At 41.5% G+C, this 23,937-nt stretch overlaps 1 protein-coding gene across 2 annotated transcripts in view; it reads left to right on the top strand.

The window, feature by feature from the left end:
• The window catches only part of FXR1 (FMR1 autosomal homolog 1), a 95,318-nt gene extending 73,092 nt beyond the window's left edge, over positions 1 to 22,226 (top strand). The window contains exons 5-17 of one of the 2 annotated variants that reach the window (XM_069727253.1): positions 3,467 to 3,615; positions 4,782 to 4,875; positions 5,749 to 5,865; positions 6,731 to 6,901; positions 7,480 to 7,558; positions 9,852 to 9,961; positions 10,121 to 10,207; positions 10,301 to 10,508; positions 14,513 to 14,716; positions 15,090 to 15,290; positions 16,400 to 16,480; positions 17,084 to 17,175; positions 20,646 to 21,033. In XM_069727253.1, coding sequence (XP_069583354.1) covers positions 3,467 to 3,615; positions 4,782 to 4,875; positions 5,749 to 5,865; positions 6,731 to 6,901; positions 7,480 to 7,558; positions 9,852 to 9,961; positions 10,121 to 10,207; positions 10,301 to 10,508; positions 14,513 to 14,716; positions 15,090 to 15,290; positions 16,400 to 16,480; positions 17,084 to 17,175; positions 20,646 to 20,813 — 1,761 coding nt within the window. In that variant the 3' untranslated portion in view covers positions 20,814 to 21,033. Of the gene's footprint in view, positions 1 to 3,466; positions 3,616 to 4,781; positions 4,876 to 5,748; positions 5,866 to 6,730; positions 6,902 to 7,479; positions 7,559 to 9,851; positions 9,962 to 10,120; positions 10,208 to 10,300; positions 10,509 to 14,512; positions 14,717 to 15,089; positions 15,291 to 16,399; positions 16,481 to 17,083; positions 17,176 to 20,645 lie in introns of both variants that reach the window. The other variant, XM_069727252.1, reaches the window with a different exon arrangement.
• The last annotated feature ends 1,711 nt before the right edge of the window (positions 22,227 to 23,937 follow it).

Raw genomic sequence — 23,937 nt, 5'->3', positions numbered from 1 at the left:
CTAAACTTACACAAGGTTTTTTTTCCTCATTTCCAGCCCAGCAGATATCCTTTTTGAGGATGATCCTGGAATCTTCCAGAAGTTTGGTGATTCTCCCTTGAGACAAGTCCGTGCCCCTTCAACAGGGAGCTCACGCACTTGTTCACTCATCCCCTCATTCCATTCGATTTGCTTGGAGTGTTCTGAGGAAAATTGGTGACGACAATGGAAATGGTTTCCTTCGCTCCTATCATTTTCTGCAGGTCAATCAGGCTTTCAGAGGGTAGTCTCTGAGCTCCTTCCTCATCCAGGGAAGATCCTTTCTCCCGGTTATTAGTGACTACCGATGCCAGCCCTCTCCTCCTGATCATTGTTCTGTGGATCCGAACGGTACAGTTAGTTCTACAGCAGGTCCACTGCCTTCTGGCGGGTCACCCCATCCGATTCAAACGGACAATCCCACGTCTGTGCCATACATCGATTATCTAGCAGGTACCCACCGTCAGGCGTCATGGCTGAGGTACCTCACATTCTCTGTTGGGCCACGATCTATCATTTGGTGATCTCTGCACTACACATCTCCACTCCAGATGTAGGTCGGATGGCATCCAGACTGAACGCCAATGTACTCTAAGTTCATGGTTCGGCCTCCAGGTCCAAAAGCCATCGCAGTGCATGCTCTGTTTCTTCCATGGTACCAGTTTCCTTAACCCCTCTTCCACTACTTCCGAGATCTTTCGGAAGCAGGAAGGGCCCCAATGATCCTGGGAGATCCGCACTGACCATTTCAGGTTTTTTCTCGTTTGCTGAACTAGTATTTTTTTTTCCGTCTTATTGCAACAAAACTGCAAATATGGACTTCCTTGCAGGGAGTCTTCACATGTGGTTCTTCCCTATCGCATACCGTTAGATCTTTGGGACCTTAATGATCCTGGGAGTCTTACAGTAGACTCCTTTTGATCCGGACAGACTTTACTATCAGGGAACATCGCCCCTTTTTTTTTTCTCTGCGATCTCATCCTGACGAGTCTTCGGAGCTAGCCGCTCTGTTCTTTCAGACCTTTTTCCCTTATTACCATCAAGGCAAGGTTTTCTACAGGCAATCCCCATCCCTGGTTACCACTGTGGTATTGTATTCCCACAGTTATGAGGGCATCGTTCTTCCCTCATCTCTTTCGGCACCAGTCCACATGACGGAATGGGTTCCCCATATTTTGTATGTGGTGAGTGCTCTGAGTAGGTACGTCTTGAGGACGGCGCCCTTCCGAAGGTTGGACACTTTATTTGGGCTACCTCACTGTAAGAGGACTGCTTCCTGACGGTTACCGGAAGGGTTTAGCTGTTTCATCGGCCATGTTAGCTTGGTGGATTTGTTACACCATCCAGGAATCCTTCCGTGTTAGGCTGACTTCTATCTCCCTGTCTAATGAGGTTTCTTGGATTCTAGGCATCAGGCGTCGGCACAGCATGACTGCAAGCTTGCGGGTTCGTCCAGTCCGCATGCATTCTTGAAGCACTATAATTCCCAGACTTTCACAGATGTAAGTCTGGGCAGGAGGACTCTGCAGGCCGCGGTGTCGCACTTGTAAGTAGCGGTTACACAGGGCCTGATCTGATGTTGCCCCCACTCAGGGACTGCTTTGGGATGTCCCACAATCTGTGTCCCCCAATGAGGCGTAGGAGAAATAGGGATTTTTGTGTACTCACCGTAAAATCCTTTTCTCCGAGCCAATCATTTGGTGACACAGCTCCCACCATATTAGCTTGTGCTTATTTTATAATTTGACATGCTATACTCTCATATATATAATGTGACATGCTATATGCTCATATGTTATTGATCTCCTTCTGCTTTTGCACCAAACTGGTTAGCTGAGAGCCAGCAGGAGGGTGTATACTGCAGGGGAGGAGCTAACTTTCTTTGTATCACTTAGTGTCAGCCTCCTAGTGGTAGCAGCATACACCCACGGTCTGTGTCCCCCAATGATTGGCTTGGAGAAAAGGATTTTACGGTGAGTACACAAAAATCCCCATTTTTTTTCCCCACGCCGTTCACTGTGTGGTTTAAGTGATTAGACAACTTTATTCTTGGGTCAGTACGATTTTACAGCAATGCCACGTTTATATAATTTTTTTTTATGTCTTGATTCTTTTGTACAAACTATTTTATAGACAAAAAAAATGTTTTTGCATTGCTATATTCTGAGGAGTAAGGGTTTTTTCTTCTTTGTTTGCTGAGCTGTATGGCAGCTTCTTTCTTGCGTGACCAGATGACGTTTTCAGCCATACCAGCAATAGTTTTTATTTACATTTTAGTCTTTTTGATTGCGCTTTACTTTACTTTTTTGGTATGTTGAAAAAGCAGTTTGTGGACACTTTGGACACTTTTTTTTTTTTTTTTTTATATATACTGTGTTCACTGAAGGGTTATCTAGTGTGACCCTTTTATCGATGGGGTCATTATGGATATAGTGATACCATATCTGTGTACTTTTTTAGTTTTTTTTTGTTTTTACATAAATCTATGAATTTATTTAATTTTATATTTTTTTTTAAATTTAACTTTTTTTTCTTCTATTTTACGGAGTCCCTTTTATTGGAGATCAACTTTTATTTTTCTGATCGATGGTCTCATGCATTGCATATATGTGTTTTGTAATGCATTAGAACGGTCAGTGTTACATTGTCAGATCGCCTATTAGACCCTGCTGCTGGCTGATTCTAACAGGACTAAGTAGTTGGCATACTCAGAGGTCATAATTTGACCTCCGACTGCTATGAGTGCCCTAGGTTGGTGATCACACGGATGCAGGAGGGGTGAGTGAAGGAGACCCCTCCCTTTCACAAAAGTGTAAGTGCCGCGATCACAGCATCTGTAATATAACACACTAGATGGTGGCCCGATTCTAACGCATTGGGTATTCTAGAAGCAGGGTTTAAATTGCGCACTAATATCGCCGATTGGTCGCGGCTGGCTGAGAACGACCAATCAGCGAAGCAAATCCTGCGCCAATTTGCTAATTGGTCGCTGACGGCTGGCGCGATCAATCAGCGATGCGGGTTTTCCGTTACAGACAGACAGAATTAGATATGGATATAGATATATCTATATATCATCGGGACCTGAGACAAATCGGGTCCCGATGATGTCGCCACTCTGAACTATTACGCTGCACTCTAATCCCAGCGCTTGCAGGACTCTGGAAGTCCTGAGTGCTGCACAAAGCCCAGCAAGCGCCAACGTTTATTTACAGTCGACAATCGTAAAGGGATTAAATCTCCATTAAAGTACAGCCTAGCTGTAAAGGTGCCCATAAAACATTGGATGAATGTCATCCGAACCGGCAGATTTCATTGCAGTGCTATAATGTGAATGCAACAGTTGGACCAATTCATATTTCAATATGTCCACAAACTATTTGAAATCCTGGAAGGCTGTAATCATTTATAGAATCTAAAAATGTGTGTTTTTTTTTTGGTTTCCAAGTTCTACGTTATTGAATATGCTGCATGCGATGCTACCTACAATGAAATTGTGACATTTGAGCGGCTTCGACCTGTCAATCAGAACAAGCCTGTGACAAAGAACTCTTTCTTTAAATGCATGGTGGATGTTCCAGAAGACTTGAGAGAGGCGTAAGTTGCCTTAATGGAGTATAAAATAAGCTTGTACTTTGTGGGGTGTGCATTTATAATACTTGTTTTAAAATGTCCCAAAAAAACGTAATTCTTGATTTTTTTTTTATTTTTTTTTTTTTTTTTTTTTTTTTGAATGGGGCAAGAGGGGGGAGATTTAAAAAAAAAAAAAAAAAAAAATACACATATACATACTTCAATAGTCTCTATGGGAGACTAGAGGCTGTGATCATCCAATCAAATGTGCTACACATAGGGCTGAAGCCCTGCTATGTGTAGCTAAAATGCTCATAGTAGTTTGGTAATGACAATCTGAAGATCCCAGCTTGTCATGTCAACCCATCAGCGACCCACGGTCATGTGACACGGGCGCCGGTGAGCGGAGCAAAGACTCGCATCCGGTTTGTGCAACTTAGGCTACTTTCACACTAGCGTTAACTGCAATCCGTCACAATGCGTTGTTTTGCAGAAAAAACGCATCCTGCAAAAGTGCTTGCAGGATGCGTTTTTTTCCCCATAGACTTGAATTGACGACGCATTGCGACGGATTGCCACACGTCGCATCCGTCGTGCGACGGATGCGCCGTGCTTTGGCGGACCGTTGGGAGCAAAAACGCTACATGTAACGTTCTTTGCTCCTGACGGACCACTTTTTCCGACCGCGCATGCGCGGCCGGAACTCCACCTCCCCGCACCTCACAATGGGGCAGCGGATGCGCCGGAGAAATGCAGTGCGTTAAACGCTAGCGTCGGAATCTCTGCCCGACGCATTGCGACGGGGAGATTCCGACGCTAGTGTGAAAGAAGCCTTAAATGCCACTTTCAGAGATTGACAGTGGCATTTAGCTAGTTAATAGCTGTGGATGGATCGCTATTCGACCCGCTGCTGTTAGAGGCACATGTCAGCTAATTAGATCAGCTGTCATGATCCAGAACCCACACCAAAGAGGTGTAGGTGCCCTATGACGGACACTGCACGTTATAGACCATTAAGAGGTTAATTGCACAATTCTTTAGCAGCTCCATTAGTTTTCAGTTTGCATTTTAGTAAGTGCCAGGATTCCTTCATAATGCCGGCCTTCTAAAGCACTTCATGACTTTCAACGATTACCACTGTGTGGTCGTGAAGGGGCATTTTTATTAATACAGCTGTCGTGTTTTTGCAGGTGTGCCAGTGAAGCTGTGCATAAAGAATTCAAGAAAGCCGTCGGCGCCTGTAGAGTGTACTTTTCCTCAGAGACTAATCAATTAATTATCCTGGTAAGAAAGAATGTGCTCATGAAAGTTAAGCAGAGGCATAAGATAAGATTTTTGTAATTTTTATTCTTTTTTTTAACTTGGTACTCAAATTATTTGCTCAAAATGGCAATCAGGTTGACTTATTTCTAAAATCAGAGGTGCTTGAGGAAAACATTAACATGCTCCTATGTGTGCGTGAAGTGTGAGAAGTTTTTGATGTCAACCATGATGTCCATGAAAAAAATAGCATGGAGTTTACAGACTTGAAGCTGCAGAAATGACCTGATGGCAGCATTAGATATGGTTCTTTCAAATGTGTTACGGCGATCTTCTCGCCTGGAAAGATTGCTTCTATGAATACAATGTCAAATGCAGATTTCTAATGATCACACGTGGACTGCATGCAGTTTTCTGCCATAAGCTGGACGTACGTTGGGAATTTCAGACAGCTGTTTTGGGAATAATTGTGTTTTCATAGTTAGTCTGTGAAGGTCTATGGATCGAAACTGAAATCTAGACAAAACAACCAATTGATCTCTGCAATGGCCTGTAATAGACGTCCTTTGGTTCCTATCTATTTTTTGGTATAAATAACTTTTCTCTCTCCTGAGAAAAAGTAAAAACATCCAGCGTGGCAGATCAATTTATTTTCAGATAGTTGTTGGCATCTCTCATGAAAAGGTGGTGATCTAAAATGCCAGTTTTGGGCAGATCTCTAATATAGTCAGCTTTAGACTTTATAAAGTGTTATGCTCTTAACTGTCATCATAAAAAATACAGGAAGCCTTCATGTATCTGTAAGGTTTTACTAGGAGTACTAAGGTTTTACCAGGAGTACATTCAGAAAATTGTATGTTGGATTTTGCATTGCTACGATCTGTTTCCTATTTGTAGTCTGCAAGTGAATCAACAGTGAAGCGGGTAAATATCCTGAGTGACATGCACTTACGAAGTATTCGCACTAAGCTGATGCTGATGTCAAGGAATGAAGAAGCCACCAAACATTTAGAAGTATGTTCTTAATGTTTTTCACATAAACCACGCCTTTCTGTATTGGTTAAAATCACTTGTAGGCTCCATCTCTGGCTTGCTTTCAGTTGCTTTTGAGATATGAAAACTTAAATTGCAAATTCATCTAGAAACCTCCCTTCTCCAAGATTGCCTACTTATTGTCCCTTGTTTTGACCAGGAATCTGCTATTGGTCAAATGCCCCAAACGTGAAACAAAGTTATCTGTGTAGAAGTTAAGAAAGTACATATGGTTACAAGGAAGAATATAGCACATTACATATTTAACTTTTGTACTGTTTCTGTTCTGGAAATGTAGAAAATAATGATCTGTGTGCTGTTATTTCCTTTGTCAATGATGTGCCCTTACAGTCTGACACTTCGTACCAATCAAACGGGGAATGGTTACCCCCATTTGCCAATATATGCCTATACCTTCACCGTGAATTTTGTTAAACATACAAGAAAGTGCTCCCAAACTAATTTTATGGGGAGCAGCTACTTTCACACTAGCGTCGAGCTCGGCCGGAGGTTACCGACACTAGCGTTGTTTGCGCCGCACAACGGGTGCAGCGGATGCAGATTTTCATCGCATCCGCTGCCCCATTGTGAGGTGGGGGAGGAGTTCCGGACGCGCATGCGCGGTTGGAAAAAGCGGTCCGTCGGCAGCAAAAAAACGTTACATGTAGCGTTTTTTGCTCCTGACGGTCCGCCAAAGCACGACGCATCCGTAACAAAACATGTAGTGCTGCTTTCAATCAAATAGGGTGAACCTAAAATAGACTTGATATGAGAACTATAGTGCCTAGGGGCCTCTCTAAAGCAGTAAGATTATTCCATTTGCAAATCTTTTTTTTTTTTTCCCTAGTGTACAAAACAGCTTGCCGCAGCATTTCATGAAGAATTTGTTGTTAGAGAAGATCTAATGGGGCTTGCAATAGGTACACATGGAAATAACATCCAGCTAGCCAGGAAAGTTCCAGGTATTACCGCTATAGAATTGGAAGAAGAAAGTGGAACATTTCGAATTTATGGAGAGGTTTGTTGCATCTTGTTTTTCATTTTACGAATAATCGGTCCAGATATATTTTAGTAGATTCTAATTTCATGTTCACATCACTTTTTTTTTTGTTTGTTTGGCCTCCGTTTTGGTGATGGTCCTCTGTTCTGTAGGACACAACAGCGTTGTTTTTCTTTTCCCACCCTCTGATCCAGATGGAAAATCTTGGAACAATGCTGAATGAGCAACCTAAAATGTTTCTACTAGAGTAATTTTTTTTAATTTATATGACCACTTCCTAATTAGACACTGCCTTTTTAATGTGAAAGCCGCAGCAGGAATTAGTTGACCGTTTCCTGAAACATCTGGCAGATGGATGATTTTTCTTGGGATCTTTCTCTCTGCTATTTTTGTTTAGTGTGCATCCTGCTCTACATGCTGTAGATTTGCGGTAGTCTTATTTACATAGTGCGTGTTACACCATTAAAAAGCTTTGCTGGATCATATGAAAAATGCATTTTTTATGTGTTGTCCTAGAATTTTTTACTCTGTCTTTCAGTTTAACGTCTGTATGACTCAAATATACACAAATATTTAAAACTGTGCTTTGATTTTAGAGTGCTGAAGCGGTCAAGAAAGCTCGCAGTTTCTTGGAATTCGTGGAAGATTTCATCCAGGTGCCCAGAAATCTTGTTGGTAAGATTTACTTACGAAACCTGTGGGTTTTTTTTGGCTGAGCTCTCAAAATTTTGATATGGTATCGTTTTGATTTTTTTTTTTTTTTTTTTTTGTAACCTTCCTCTAGTGTTGGGGTCGTGACCGACCCGTTTTAGGTCTTAAATGCATACAAATTCTACATACATTTGTTTATTGCATGAAGACTTTTTTACTTTTTCCGGAACTTATTGTTAAAATACAATAAATTAAAACTATTTTACTAAATTGTAAAATGCTCTTATTAAAATAATAACCTTTGTGTTGTTGGGGTCAATTTTCCACCCAGGTATAATATAAGAGTAAAAAAACAATAATAAGTCCCAAAACTGAACTCATAAACACAATATAAACCAACAGCCCACAGCCAGCTCTACCTCCAACAACTTGAGTTAGGCTACGTTCACACTAGCGTTGTGCGCCGCTGCGTCGGCGACGCACAACGTACCGAAAAACGCGTGCAAACGCTGCGTTTTTCGACGCGTGCGTCGTTTTTTGACGAAAATCGGACGCAAGAAAAATGCAACTTGTTGCGTTTTCTCGGTCCGACGCTAGCGTCAAAAAAGACGCACGTGTCGGAAAATGCAACAAGCAAAAACGCATGCGTCCCCCATGTTAAACATAGGGGCGCATGACACGTGCGTCGCCGCTGCGTCGCCCGACGCTAGCGCGACGCACACTAGCCGAACGCTAGTGTGAACGTAGCCTTAGGGACATGTCCAGGCATGTATGGCCAAATCAGCTCAGAGTTGGTACTTTCCAGAGTATAGTTTATATTGTTCTCTTGAGGTTCATTTGACAATATTTTTATATTGAAAATGAAGGGTATGCTCTCAAATTAAAGGCCCAGGGGGCCACAACAAAAATATTAAAATCAATCCTTCCATGGATGAGAAACCCTAACAAGGTAACTAAGGCTAGTTTCACATTTGCGTTTAAAAACGCAGCGTTTAAAATGCATCCGCAGGTGGTGAAAAAAACGCATGTAAACATGTACAAACGCTGCGTTTTTTAGACACATGCGTTTTCGTATGCGGTAAAAACGCACCGTTTTTACGCGTTTACATGCGTTTTTTCCTGCGTTTGCGTTTTTGATACGCATGATGAAAAATTTCACAAGAGAAAAATCAAGATCCAGACACCGCCAATGGGACTATAGAGTGCGTATGACATGACTCTGTGGACCAAAGTATGGAAAAATTGTAGCTCTCAAAATGTGGTAACGCAAAAAATATTTTTTGGAATAAAAAGCGTCTTTAGTGTGTGACAGCTGCCAATCATAAAAATCAACTAGAAAACCCACTATAAATAGAAATGGTTAGGGTTAGGATCCCTAGGGTTAGGGTTTGGATCCCTAGGGTTAGGGTTTGGATCCCTTTATCACCTTGATGGTGGTGGGTGGCTTATCAGTGTGTAGACTTGTTTTTTTCTATTGAAACGCATGCGTTTAAAAACGCAACCAAACGCATGTGCTTAAAAACGCATGCGTTTACATAGACAGCAATACATTTTTTTGCCGCAAAAAACGCCTCTAGAAATTACTACACGTTGCATTTCCGCAAAAAAACGCAAGCATAGAAACGACACATGCGTCGCCAAACGCGTACAAAAAAAAGCATGCGTTTTAATGTTAAATATATGAAAAAAACGCATGCATTTATATGCGTTTAAACGCAGCGGCAAAAAACGCAAATGTGAAACCAGCCTTAGAGGTAAGAAACAAATTGGATCCTAAATAACTGTTTTTAGGGTTTCCGAGGGGTGATTTAAGACACGGGTCAAAACCGACCCATTAACATAAGAAAGAGTAACAGAAAGCTAACACTAGAGGAAGGTTAAGACGTCCTGTGACTTGCTTCAAATAAATTCAGCTTAATACCTTGTAAAAATCCTTGCACTCATGTGATTTCTTAGTTAGACACTGCGTCGCCGCATTGCAGAGATATGCACATTTATTGCTTTTAGAGCACAAAATATGACATTCTTAGTTGCTGGGCTTTTCTTCAGACTTGTAGAAAACTTGGCTTTCAGGTAACTGTTATAAGAAGATAGTTTTATTGTGTGCAGGCAATCCAAAAATAAAGATGTTTCGGTCATAAAATGACGTTCATCAGTCAGAGAGATTGCAGTGTGCACAGGGTTACAGGCAATAACGAATGCTTAGGACCGACGCAGCGTGAAACGTATAAGAATCAAGTGGGGTTAAGGAGTTTTACAAGGTATTAAACACTATTATCTTGGGCCCTTTTAAAGTTCTTGACTTATTTGTTCTCAGGGAAAGTTATTGGAAAAAATGGAAAAGTCATTCAGGAGATTGTGGATAAATCTGGAGTTGTAAGAGTGAGGATTGAAGGAGATAATGAAACAAAGTTACCCCGTGAAGATGTAAGTTAACACTGATGCATAATTAAAATTCGATTTCTCTTTATTCTTGTATTTTTTTTTTTTTTCCCTCCATTTCCATTTTTTTTTTTTCTCCTATGATGAGGTGCCTGGTATTCATTTTTTTTCTTTCGTACATGATTGTCCGTCTCATTTGTGCAGGGTATGGTTCCTTTTGTTTTTGTTGGAACGAAGGAAAGCATTGGAAACGTGCAGGTTCTCCTAGAATATCATATTGCGTACCTAAAAGTAAGTGTGTTTTTTCAATTATTTGTCAACGTTTCATAAAACTCTGTGGCAGCCTCTTGAGGTGACCTGTTACAACATTGTCTAAATTTTTAGGAAGTAGAGCAGTTACGGCTAGAAAGACTTCAAATCGATGAACAACTTCGTCAAATTGGTATGGGTTTCCGACCATCTTCAAGCCGAGGCACAGAGAAAGAAAAGGGTTATGCAACTGATGAAAGTACTGCCTCATCTGTCCGTGGAAGCAGGTCCTACAGTGGAAGGGGCAGAGGTCGTAGAGGACCCAATTATACATCTGGTTATGGTATGCTAACCGATTAAGACTTCTAACAGTTCTGTTTTTTTTAAAAAAAAAAATGGCCTAAAATGTTCCTCCATTTTAGCCATACTAATTGGAAGAAGAATTGCCCGCAATCATGTAAGTGTTAGTATTGAAACTTGCAACAATCCATTCCCAAAACTGCTTCTGATGTATCACTGGCTCATGATAGTGGTCATATATAAGATGGAGATCAGTGAGTATTGGCAAATATGCTGCACTGATGTCCAGTCATTGCGGCATTAGAAACAACTTTCTGTAATAATCATGCTCCGTCATTTTGCAGTTTGGGATAAAAAAAAAAAATTGGTTTGACACGTGTAAATTATGTATATGTGTGTATATGTGTGACCTGAACCCAATCAAGATGGTTTGGGGTGAGCTGGACTGCAGAGTGAAGGCAAAAGGGTCAACAAGTGCTAAGCATCTCTGGGAACTCCTTCAAGATTGTTGGATGACCATTCCCGAGGACTACCTCTTGAAGCTCATCAAGAGAATGCCAAGAGTGTGCAAAGCAGTCATCAAAGCAAAAGGTGGCTACTTTGAAGAACCTAGAATATAAGACATATTTTCAGTTGTCTCACACTTTTTTTTAAGTACCGTATATACTCGAGTATAAGCCGACCCGAGTATAAGCCGACCCCCCTAATTTTGCCACAAAAAACTGGGAAAACTTATTGACTCGAGTATAAGCCTAGGGTGGAAATGCAGTGTTTATACTGGCCCCATAGATGCCCCAATACAGTGCTCTGCAGTGTTTATACTGGCCCCATAGATGCCCCAATACAGTGCTCTGCAGTGTTTATACTGGCCCCATAGATGCCCCAATACAGTGCTCTGCAGTGTTTATACTGGCCCCATAGATGCCCCAATACAGTGCTCTGCAGTGTTTATACTGGCCCCATAGATGCCCCAATACAGTGCTCTGCAGTGTTCATAGTGGCCCCATAGATGCCCCAATACAGTGCTCTGCAGTGTTCATAGTGGCCCCATAGATGCCCCAATACAGTGCTCTGCAGTGTTCATAGTGGCCCCATAGATGCCCCAATACAGTGCTCTGCAGTGTTCATAGTGGCCCATAGATGCCCCACATTAATCTGTGCGATGGCCGCTGCTGCTGCAATAAAAAAAAAAAAAAAGCCATACTCACCTCGCTACTTGCAGCTCCCAGCGTCTGGTCCCGGCGTCTGTCTGCACTGACTGATCAGGCAGAGGGCGCCGCGCACACTAGTGCGTCATCGCGCCCTCTGACCTGAACAGTCAGAGCGCAGATAGACGCCGGGAAGATGGATCGGCGGCTGGAACGAGGACAGGTGAATATAACATACTCACCTAGTCCTGGCGATCCTCGCGCTGTCCCCTCCTGTCTTCCGCGCTGCAGCTTCTTTCTCTGTCAGCGGTCACCGGCACCGCTGACAGAGAAATGAATACGCGGCTCCGCCCCTATGGGAGGTGGAGCCGCTTATTCATATCTCTAATGAGCGGTCCCACGTGACCGCTGAAGAGAGGAAGAAGCTGCAGCGCGGAAGCCCGTGGGACGGCAGGGACAGCGCGAGGATCGCTGGGACTAGGTAAGTATACCCCAGCGCCCTCAGCCCCTCACCTGCCGACCCCACCGCTACCGTGACTCGAGTATAAGCCGAGGGGGGCACTTTCAGCCCAAAAATTTGGGCTGAAAATCTCGGCTTATACTCGAGTATATACGGTATATAATTCCACATAGTTTATGGTAGCTTTTTATGGAGTAGTTTGGGAGAAGGAGAATCTTTCGTTCTTCTATTTTTCCATATGGCAACCTCACTTTGTAGTAAATTTTCAAAGAAAAATATTTGGTTTAGTATGTATGAAAGTAACTGACAAGTGACATGGCGTTATCCAAAAATGATATTCAAGTCTTATGCATGTTATTATCTGAAGACCTATAATACACAGTGATTGAGCAAAAGTTTGACAAAAAAAAAATTGAACTGTGCATAGTCCCAATTTCAACCTGATTGGTCACCTATATGATATATTGAAAGGATTAAGCGTGAGTCAGTCCAAGTTTAGTCACTTGTAAAAATGAAAAAAAAAAAAAAAACTTTTTTTTTTTTTTTTTTTTTCCCAGGAGTAAGGCTAGGGTCACATTGCGTTATGTGACTGCGTTTAACGGACTACGTTACACCGCGGCTATGCGCTAAACGGACTGCCCTAACGCAATGTGACCCTAGCCTTAGGCCGCATTTTGGTGCCCACTACAGTGTTGTTAAGTTTGCAAGTTGATATGGCATCAAATGAAAAATGATTCTGTTTGTAATGATATTGTTAGAAAACTTTTTTATTTTCATACCTTTTGTTGTAATATCTCTGAATTAAGTGGTAATTGGCAAGCCCAAGATGCACGTATGCCATGTAGTCTGCTGAAGAAAGTTTTTATGTGGTCCAGGATATCTTGTATCCTACAGAACGCTAAACAAAACAAAATTTTTAGTAATTCACCTATTCTGGTCCTTTCGTTTTGTCATATAAAAATGTTACTATATATTTAACTCTTCCTTTCTATTTTTGCGCCTGTGGCTGGCTGCAGCCTCTGCAATGTCAGCAGTAGGACACAATAATTATAGGAAATGTATCATGTCACTTTGCTGTATAGGTTGTGTAATGTGCATCTGTGACATGTCTGTAAAGCTGTAGAAGGAAAAAAAATGCTTTTAATCTTCAGTTAACTTATTATGTAAGATCCCTAGCTTCCAGGCATGTGAGATGGACTCTAGATCATTCATTCATGCTCTCCCAGCCAGTAGTCAGGCCCATCGCAGTTTTACTTATGGACTCAACTGCTTTGATTTCAGAGCCCACCCTAGTGAAATCCCAAACCTGGGTGTTGACAGCTAGCTCTTCAGACATGCTCGTGGCAGCTAGTTGTACTTCTCCAACTTAATTTTTGAAGCATGCACAGTGGAAGGATTTCCTCAGTGAGGACTCTTACATCAGCCCGTCATTCATGTTGCCGTCGGTGTGACTAGAGGCTGGCGGAGTGTGAGTTAACCCAATATCCAGCACCACCGACTTGATTGTAAGCCAGAGATTTACATAGAAGATAACTAAAAATAATTTTTAGACACCTGTTACGAGTGTGCATTACATGACCTCTAGGTCATTGGAGGCAGTTTAGTAGGGTAAAATGACATAACGGGTCCCCTTTTACTCTGCCCTCATTGTTCCTTATCCGTTCACAAGCTGAAAAGGGAACAGACTGCAGAATTTTCTATATCCAGAATATATGATCATTGTCCATTATCTCCTCTTTCCATCTGTAATTCTTTTTAGGTCCTTGCTTTAGTAACGTAGTTAGCAAGGCCGAAAAAAGACATTTGTCCATCCAGTTCATTCTATATGCTGTCAGAATAAATCCCCAGATCTACGTCCTTCTACAGAACCTAATAATTGTATGATACAATATTGTTCTGCTCCAGGAAGACATCCAGGCCTCTCTTGAACCCCTCGACTGAGTTCACCATCACCACCTCCTCAGGCAAGCAATTCCAGATTCTCACTGCCCTAACAGTAAAGAATCCTCTTCTATGTTGGTGGAAAAACCTTCCCTCCTCCAGTCGCAGAGAATGCCCCCTTGTGACCTTCACCTTCCTTGATATAAGCAGATCCTCGGAGAGATTTGTATTGTCCCCTTATATACTTATACATGGTTATTAGATCGCCCCTCAGTCGTCTTTTTTCTAGACTAAATAATCCTAATTTTGCTAATCTCTCTGGGTATTGTAGTTTCCCCCATCCCCTTTTATTAATTTTGTTGCCCTCCTTTGTACTCGCTCTAGTTCCATTATATTCTTCCTGAGCATCGGTGACCAAAACTGAACACCGTAAAACTTTAAAACTTTCTGTTCAGCTATTTTTTTCAGATCTTGAACTGCGTAAAATCTGAAACCGCTTTAGTATTGCAAACCTTTAGCATCACTCTATTTAATGTTTTTTGTTTTTTTTTTCCCCAGGTACAAACTCGGAACTGTCCAATCCCTCTGAAACTGAATCCGAAAGAAAAGATGAATTGAGTGACTGGTCCCTAGCTGGAGAGGATGATAGAGAAAATCGCCAACAGAGAGACAGCCGAAGACGTCCTGGAGGAAGAGGCCGCAGTGGATCTGCAGGACGAGGACGTGGAGGATCTAGGGGTGGCAAATCTTCTATCAGCTCTGGTATGTTTATTTTATACCTTGTTCTATGATTCACTGGTGTTAAACTTTACCATATGTGCTTAAATACTAAATGGGTCTGAAATGTATAAACTTTTTTTTTTCTGCGCAAAGTTTTTTTTTTTTTTTTTCGTGGGGCATAGACTGTATATGGCTGTGCTGGGTGTTTATGCCATGTAAATCATCACTGTCGTATATTTGTTATTAGCTTGACAACTGTAAACCTTAAAGCTTGACAACTAGAGGGCACATAAACATGAAATTGATTTTTAAACCCTCACTAGCCTAAAGCATGTAGGGACTGTCACGACTACTGCATATCGCTAAATAAATGGTGACAAGGCAACACTCTTCATATTTGGATTTATATTCCTAGTGCTGAAGGATCCAGACAGTAACCCCTACAGCTTACTTGATAACACGGAATCAGACCAGACAGTCGATACAGATGCAAGTGACTCTCACCACAGCACTAACCGGCGAAGGCGATCACGGAGGAGGAGGACTGATGAAGATGCTTCTCTAATGGATGGAATGACTGAATCTGATAATGCATCGGTCAATGAAAATGGCTTGGGTATGTTTTTATAGGCATGATACTGATAAATTACATCTTGATTATAGACACCATCTCCTTGTAAATTTAAATTTTGGGAATGATTCACTAGTAGGACCTTTCAGAAATAATAATTTGGTAAGTATTCTTACATTATTTCTCAAAACCACCAGCGATATTTGACGTTGTAACTGCTCTTTTGGCTCTTCATGTATTGTAGGACGTCCTGAAATATATTGTAAATTATCAGATATACCACTGTACATTTCCTAGAGCAGGCATCTAAATACACTGGTAATGGTTACATCACCAGGTCTTGTATATTATTTTGAAAGTGCCATTTGTGAAAAATTGTTTTTTTCCACCCACACATTCAGTCTTTAGAGCGGCACTCCAGCATTTTTTTTTTAATTTAACCGCCAGCTTGGTATCATTATTGTATATTCCTTGCATGTAGTTGAATACTTACCAGCTGCCATCTTCTGTTTTCTCCGCCACTACGGTCCTGTTTTGAGTAGCTAGATTGGTTTCTTGGCGGACAAGATGCCACTTCTCAATGTGTCTGAGAGCCAGAAAAAGGCTTTTGCAGAGTAAAAGCTCATTCAATCGTCCGTTCACATCGGTCCGAGATCAGATCGCTAATACACAAAGTGGCTGTGGGTCTCCCAACCTGTGCGTGGCAGCTTCAAATATTTCTTTGAAGCTGTCATGCTCTGGTTGCGAGACCCTCTGCCAGTCCGTGCATTGCGATCTGATCATGGACTGATTTTCACGAATGTCCATGCTCTATTGAGCTTGTGTGACCATTGGCTCTGACTTCTGGCCAATTGGAAAGCTACAGTCACAAAATGGCTGAACGGATTCCGATAAGTGCCAGTAGTCCATGAAGAATGTGACTCGTAAGTTTACTACTAGGGGCAGGAGCAGACATTAGTGATACCATCCAGTCCCAAAGTCCAGTGGTGAAATAAAGCACTACTCCAGCTGTGGTATTTTTTTTTTTTCTTTTGGCACTGCTCATTTCAAATTTATTAGAGAACTGTTCCAGTGTGATTTAATACTTGGTCAATGACACGGGTGTGCTTCATCTCACAGAGTAGTTAAGATTTTAATGCACTTTACTGTTGCAGATGATAGTGAACAAAAACCCCAGCGACGCAATCGTAGCCGCAGGCGTCGCTTCAGGGGTCAGGCAGAAGATAGACAGCCAGGTAACTGATGTGGGTTGAGTTATTGAGAACTAACCTGCATGAGATTTGCACTGCTTCTCTTTCCAGGTACTCGTGTTATGTCGTATCAATGAAAAGGTTTCTAACTACTAAATCTAAACCTGTAGCATGGTTTAAGTGCCTACCATAGAATACCACTCTGCTCTGTCATGTTTCGGATGTAATACTAATGTTTTAACCATGCACAAATAAAATGAGCCTATGCAGTGTGATTTATTGGATATTTCTGTGTTTTGAGTGTACACAGCATACTTACCGAAAGTAAGTAGAAAAGTATTCCAATCCCAGCCACTTATGGTGGAAATAAGAAAACCTGTCTGTATGCCAAATGAAACGTTGGGTTGCTGGGTGTCCGGAGCTGTCGTTCATGCACCGCTCATAGGACAGCCTGCTTGGTATTTTCTGTAATCCCAGCCACAGCTGGCTGTTGTATAATGGACAGAGTTCTCACTGATGCCATGAATGGTTAACATATGAATTTCCCTTTAAATGTTTTTTCATGCTACATGACCTAATGCAGGATTGATCTTTACACATGGTGATTTTATTTCTCTTAAATTTATCTATCATACATAATCCTTTCAGTGACAGTGGCAGACTATATCTCAAGAGCTGAGTCTCAGAGTCGACAGAGAAGCCTCCCTAAAGAAGCTCTCGCTAAAGGCAAAAAGGAAAAGGTGAGCTGCAGTTTGGCTGAAACCTGTAACGTCCATGATTATTCTAAGCTACCTACATTTTCACTTGAGCCATCTCTGAAAGCAAAAACTAAAAATATTCATTGTGTATCAAACGGTTTTCATTATATATTCGCAGGTGAGTTTTATGGTATCATGTGCTACCGCTCATTAATCTGATTAATGACCATATGTAAATTTATGGCAAGTGGTTGTGGCAGGTGTATGGAGCAGGCTAGGGATCTGCACTGATGCACGCCAGAGCTGGCTGTCAGAGTGATGGGACGTGTTTACAGCTGCCGCTCACACTACTGTGAGCAATGACTGTTATCACACCGGCATGACTGAAAGCTGGCAGCTCCTGGGAAGAATATTTTTTTTTTTCCCTGAGTACTGCACTTTATGTACGCTGCTGTGCAACATCTTAACACTATTTGTTAACCTGCAGATTAACCCTTTATCTGTTGGTTAATAGCGTTATCTGATGTGACAGGTTCTTTAAGAATACAAACACCTCTCCCACATATGCTCTAAAACAGGGGTCCCCAACTCCAGTCCTCAAGGCCCACCAGCAGGTCATGTTTTCAGGATTTCCTTTGCATTGCACAGGTGATGCAATTATTACCTAGGCAAGACTAAGGAAATCCTGAAAACATGACATGTTGGTGGGCCTTGAGGACTGGAGTTGGGGGACCCCTGCTCTAAAATACTCGCTATTCCATTACCCAGAATCAGTCCTAAAGGCATATACACTTGGAGTCAAATAATAAAACATGAACAATATAAGTAACTTCACGCCTTATGTACTTTGAAAGCAGACCGTATCAATCTTTTTAAATAAATAAAAATCAAACCAACAATCATATAAAAAATTGACTTTGGCTTCAGCTCTGCCTTACCTTGCATTAATCAGGAGCATGCTATATAAACCCTTCACACCCTGCACTTAGGTTTAGTCACACACATGTAAGGCTAGGTTCCCATTGCGTTAATGGGTTAATGCTAACGGACAGCGTTGCACGGCGAAAATGTCGCAATTAACGCCGTGCAACGGGTCCATTAGAGCACCCATTGACAGCAATGTTATTTCTGCCTGTAGCGCATCGCTAGCTCTTTTGTGACGGACCTCGGACGCTGCTTGCAGTGTCCGAGGCGCATCTGAGGTCCATCCCTCGCTACCGTAGATCGGGGATCTGCGCTAGTGGGGATGGCGAACGCGGCCACAAAATAAACATTGTGTTAGCGCAATCCGCTAGCGCTATGCGTTTAACGGATTGCCCTAACGCAATGGGAACCTAGCCTTAGATGGTGATGCTGGATCCGTTTGTAACAATAAGGCAGGGTTCACATTGTGTTAATGGCAATGCGCTGACGGGATCTGTTACATAGCGGCACTAACGCTATGTAACGGATGCGTTAGCGCACCCATTAACTGCCATTATGTAGCGCATCGCCAACGCATGTCAGAATCGGCATGCGTTAGTGGACGCAGTCTGCAGCGTTTTCGGGTCCGTAACTGCTAGCACAGATAGAGCATCTGCGCTAGCACGATTGCATAAACACAATCTTTTTCGACACTTGCGTTAATGCAGTCCGTTTGACGTATGCGTTGAACGGACTGCACTAACGCAATGTGAACCTAGCCTAAGGCTGGAGTCACACCAGTGTATGGCATCCGAAGCAAGAGTATCTGCTGCGATATGGTAATGACCCTCAGCTACGATATGCTAATGACCCTCAGCTCCTGCTCTGCTGTGAGCAGGAGCAGAGTGTCCTGCTACTGTACTCCGATTCTCTCGCATGACCAGATAAGAGCACCGCTGCGGAGGAGGCAGAGAAATTAATTTCTCCATCTCGCACCCATAGACTTGGATAGGTGCGCGTGAGCAGAGTCTCGCTGCGTATCGCATGTGGAAAGTTTTGCTGTCAAGCAAATGAAGGATCGGAAAATAGATACACACATTTATATACAGTATTTCCCCAACATGGACTAATACAATTCTAACCCTTGGAAGAAGGTATACAAAATAAGAGCACAAAAAATGGAATGGTCCTGAAGTGGTTAATATAGCACTTCCCTCACCACCACTGCTGACCTTACAGTATATGTAAAGTTCTCTGTTTATGTAAGTCGGAAATGGCTTCTCAAATAGGGATTGACTTGCGGAGTAGCGCTGTTAGGCTACTTTCACACCAGCGTCGGATTCGGCCCGTCGCAGTGCGTCGGGCCGAGATTCCAACGCTAGCGTTGGATGTGCTGCACAACAGGTGTAGCGGATGCATTTCTCCGGCGCATCCGCTGCCCCATTGTGAGGTGTGGGGAGATGGGGGCGGAGTTCCGGCCGCGCATGCACGGTCGGAAAAAGCGGTCTGTCGGCAGCAAAAAACCTTACATTTAACGTTTTTTGCTCTCGGCGGTCCGCCACAACACGGCGCAACCGTCACACGACGGTTGCGACGTGTCAATACGTCGCAATGCGTCGGTAATGTTACTCTATGGGGCAAAAACGCATCCTGCAAACAACTTTGCAGGATGCGTTTTTTCCCCTAAACGACGCATTGCGACGTATTCAAAAAACCGCCAGTGTGAAAGTAGCCTAAGCCACATGTTTGTACTGGGAGCGTAATGTCAAAAATTGTATGGGGTCTTTCGTTATAGTGATTCTTAGGTTTTGCTCGCATTTCAATTCTGCAACAAAATCCAGTAAGCGCGAGTTAAAGCAAGACATAACAATTTGCGACGTTTCTTCTTGGGGGGAAAAAAATGTATCATTTTGATTACAAAAGCAAAAAACCAATGCACAAAAACTGCAGGAAAAAAAGCTTGATTTTTGAGTGGTTGTGGATCTTTTTAGCTGAAAAATCCACATCAAAGTCTGTACATAAATTTTGACCTCAGATTTCTATGCAGTAAGCACAACAGTTATTTCCTGTTAAGCATGCATTTTATGAGTTCCCCGTCTGTCTTCTTTCAGCCCAAAACTATCAATCTCTATGAAAACAGAGGTATTGGGGGATAAGGCATTGTAAAACATTGATACATGCTTATTTTAGTACCAGCTGCTGCACTGAAATTCCCTTTTTATTGATCTGCGAATGAGTTCTGCAGGTTCACTGGTGGAGTGTACCATGTTGTCTCCACCTCTTTCTTGCACTTCGTTGAAAGTGGAGAGTTGCGGTGATATGAAGCAGCAGAGCTTCTGTCTCCGTGCCACCTCCGCTTTCCGATTGCCAGCAAAGTGAAGAGGATCCATAGACTGTAAGTTCACTAATATGCAAATTTAGGATTGCAAGTGCACTCGTGAGCATATTAGTAGAAGCTGAATTTGAGCCCTGTGGATGACACTAATTGTTATCTTTTGTAATATTTTATATTTCCCTATCCTGCACCATCCTTGAGGAGTGATAAGTGTTATTGACAGGTTCCCTTTAAGTACTATGAAGTGATTCTAATTAAACTACTTATTATACAGGTAAAGGAAGTCATTGAAGAACATGGAGCTTCTGAAAAGGTCACAAATGGACCACGAGGCTCCAATGGTGGCAGTACTTCAAAGTCATCGTCAGCAGCCCCCGAAAGGAACACTGCAAGCTGTCAAGATGGGAGCACACAAGAAGCCATACTGAATGGGGTTTCCTAAATGGAGTGTCCTAGTTTACAGTTCCTTTACATTACATTTTACAATAGTGCTTGTACAAGCTTGCCAAAGATAGATTAAGGATCGCCAGTCTTTACACCACACTTTCAGTTCCTCCATTTGGAATAAAGAAAGGGGAGGGATCCTGATAAACATGTTAAACATAAGTTGATACCTACTGTGTTCTAAATACATCATCAGATGTGCCTTGAGATAGTATACGAAACATTAAAGAAAAAAAAAAAAAAGAAAAAAAAAGTGCTGGCTATAGGAAATGTTTTGTTTCAAATATGGCATTGAATGGGGGGAATCCTGCATAATATTTGTCCTGAAAGCATTAGCTGCTTTTGTTACATTTTTAACAATATGCAACCACTTCTTCACCTGAGGAAAACTAGAAAATGCAGTCTAAAAGTATTTTGCACTGAACTGTAACTCTCCATTGGTTAGGTCTGGAAACTGGTCGTTTTAATCCATGTTGTTTTTCCTTTTAATTTTCTTTTTTTTTCTTTTTTTTATTAAAAACAAAAAGCTGTATGGAGGAAAAACTGCAGACCACTGGAACACAAATCTCATCTGCAGCTATTGGCAGTGACTGTTCTTCATTGGAGCTTTGTTTGGTTTATTTATTAAACTGTACAGTATTTAAAATCAAACATTGCTAGAAACACTAAATCGAACGTAGTCCACAAAGGCATAACCCTAACTACTGAAAAGATCAATTTCCAGAATGTTTCTCCTGTATAAAAACTGCATATGTTAGTCCTAGTATGGTATTTTTATTTTTGTTTTGGTTGTTTGATGTGCAATATGTTTTTGTATGCAGGTAGTAAAAACAAAACAAAAAAAAAAAACACAAAAAATAAACTTTGATCTTCCATTTTTTTGATTATCAGCCTAGTTTCCTATGGGGAAATGCAATTATTTCTTAACCCCTTCACTGCTTGCATGTCCGGCACCGAAGAGGTTAATGTGTGTATCAACTTGACATTTAGTTCAACGTGGTAAATACAATTGGACCAGTTTTAATGCTCGATTACGCCCAAAAAGTAAGCTTTGACAAGCGGTGTGATTCCCTTTTGTACTGGACGTATATTCTTGATTTACATCAAGTATCTCAATTTCAAGCCTGGTGGAGGCCACCCTCTTCAACTGGACAGATATCCATGAAATAAACATCTTTACAGCACATACTTTTCAAGCATATCTTGTCTTCTATTCATTTTTCTCACTCTCCTGTCACGTATTTCTCTTGCCTAAATTCTTGCTGTCAAATCCAGGCTTTACCTATTCAGTCTAAATCAGAACATGTTTTGCTCTAAAAAGTGCACTGTGGGTATTTCTAAACCCAAGGTAAAAAATGTAAACTATGAATGTAGTCGTAGATGTATAAAGCAATAAAGGGAATAAAGTGTATATGCAGTGTTTCGTAATCAAAAATTATTTCATGGTTTCCCAAAGTTATGCTGCATATTACATGAATAGGTGATTCTGTATTGTTAATACATTGAGCAATAGATGGTTTAGAACTTTTATCCAGACATGGATTGTGTAATTTGCATTCTTTGTTATATTTTTATAGCAAGATTTTAAAACACTGTGGACAGCAGGGGTCTCAAACTTAGATGGGTAAATGGAACTCACATATTAAAATTTTTACAGACTGGCTGCGTTCTTTGCACGGCAAGATTATTTCAGCGATACCATTTGTTCCATATGACTTTTTGATCATTTTGTACCATTTTTGTGATTGATTTTTTTTTTTTTTTATGGTATTTGTGATGGATATGAGGGGATTTAATGGTAGTTTACAATCATTCCTCAGCATGTGAAGCTGTAACAGGACACGTGGCTGGGTAGGTGGTTCAATCCCACCAGCTAGTATCCAGACTTGTACATGATGACCATCTGTGGAGCCCACGCTGTGACTGCTTCATTCAAACTTCCTCCAGTCAGGTAGGATTTTATAAGAAGATTAAAGGAGAATATGGAGTTATTGTAAGTCTTAGCCACACCTGCTATATTTTCAAGAGGTCTATAAAGTATCTAATTTTTTTTTTTTTTATCTGATTCATTAAGATTTTTAACATAACACCGTTACAAATCGAACAATAAAAGTGAGTTGCCGTATGTACAAAATACAGAATATAAAATGTCTGCCTATTACATATATCAGAATATCTTATTAATACAAGGTTTCAACATTACACTAAATTGCCAGTGCATTTTACAGCACAGTGGTTATAATTCTATCTGATTGATAACATCCAAGAGATAAGAATGACTAGTACGTACCACCTATAGTCCAAGGAGATTAAGTTAAATCAGCAAGAATTGGATCAAATTAAACTACATTACATTATGGAGGGAGAGACAATCTGTCTTGGAGCAACACTGGTGATGGGAGCCCCGACACATCCATTGCTTCCAAATCTCATAAAACTTACGTATTGTGCTTCTCTTCCGATATACTCCCCTTTACAACAATATTACATTATTTATTTTCTTAAGTTCTCGGATAGTTGGGGCAGGAGGAGCAAGCCAGTGATAGGCTAATAATTTCCTAGCTTGATATATTAGACTAAGGCTACTTTCACACTAACGTCGGTATGGGTCCATCGCTTTGCGACGGGCAGACGTACCGACGCACGATGTGAAATTTGTAACGAATAAACCATCCATACAAATGCAGTCAAAAGTCCAAATATGTGCAAAATACAAAAAAATCTTTATTGATCACAACAGGTTAAAAAACAGCAGGTAGGAATGATCCCCGTGCTGACCTCGGCACGTACAGAAAAGGAACGGGTGGGTGCAAAAGAATCATTTCAATGGTATCAGTATAAAAAAAATGCCTATATAGAATCCTCATCACTAGGTCAGTAGCATCGTTACACATAATGCCAGTAACAAGTATCAGCAAATGTATAGAAATACATACCAATCAACGTGAGAGCACCAGTGTGCAAGCACCCGACACCTGTCCACCCTGGACTGGGGTGCTTGCACACTGGTGCTCTCACGTTGCTCTCAGAGTAATCTACTCTGCAAAGGATCAGGAGCCCTCTGCCATTACCGAACCTAGCACATCTAGTCCCCATTAGTGAGCTTCATCACTGCTGCAGTC

This window comes from Ranitomeya imitator, chromosome 5, assembly GCF_032444005.1.
Source record: "Ranitomeya imitator isolate aRanImi1 chromosome 5, aRanImi1.pri, whole genome shotgun sequence".
Classification (NCBI taxonomy): domain Eukaryota; kingdom Metazoa; phylum Chordata; class Amphibia; order Anura; family Dendrobatidae; genus Ranitomeya; species Ranitomeya imitator.
Note: the sequence above shows the minus strand (reverse complement) of the source record. Positions and strands in the feature narration are given on the sequence as shown.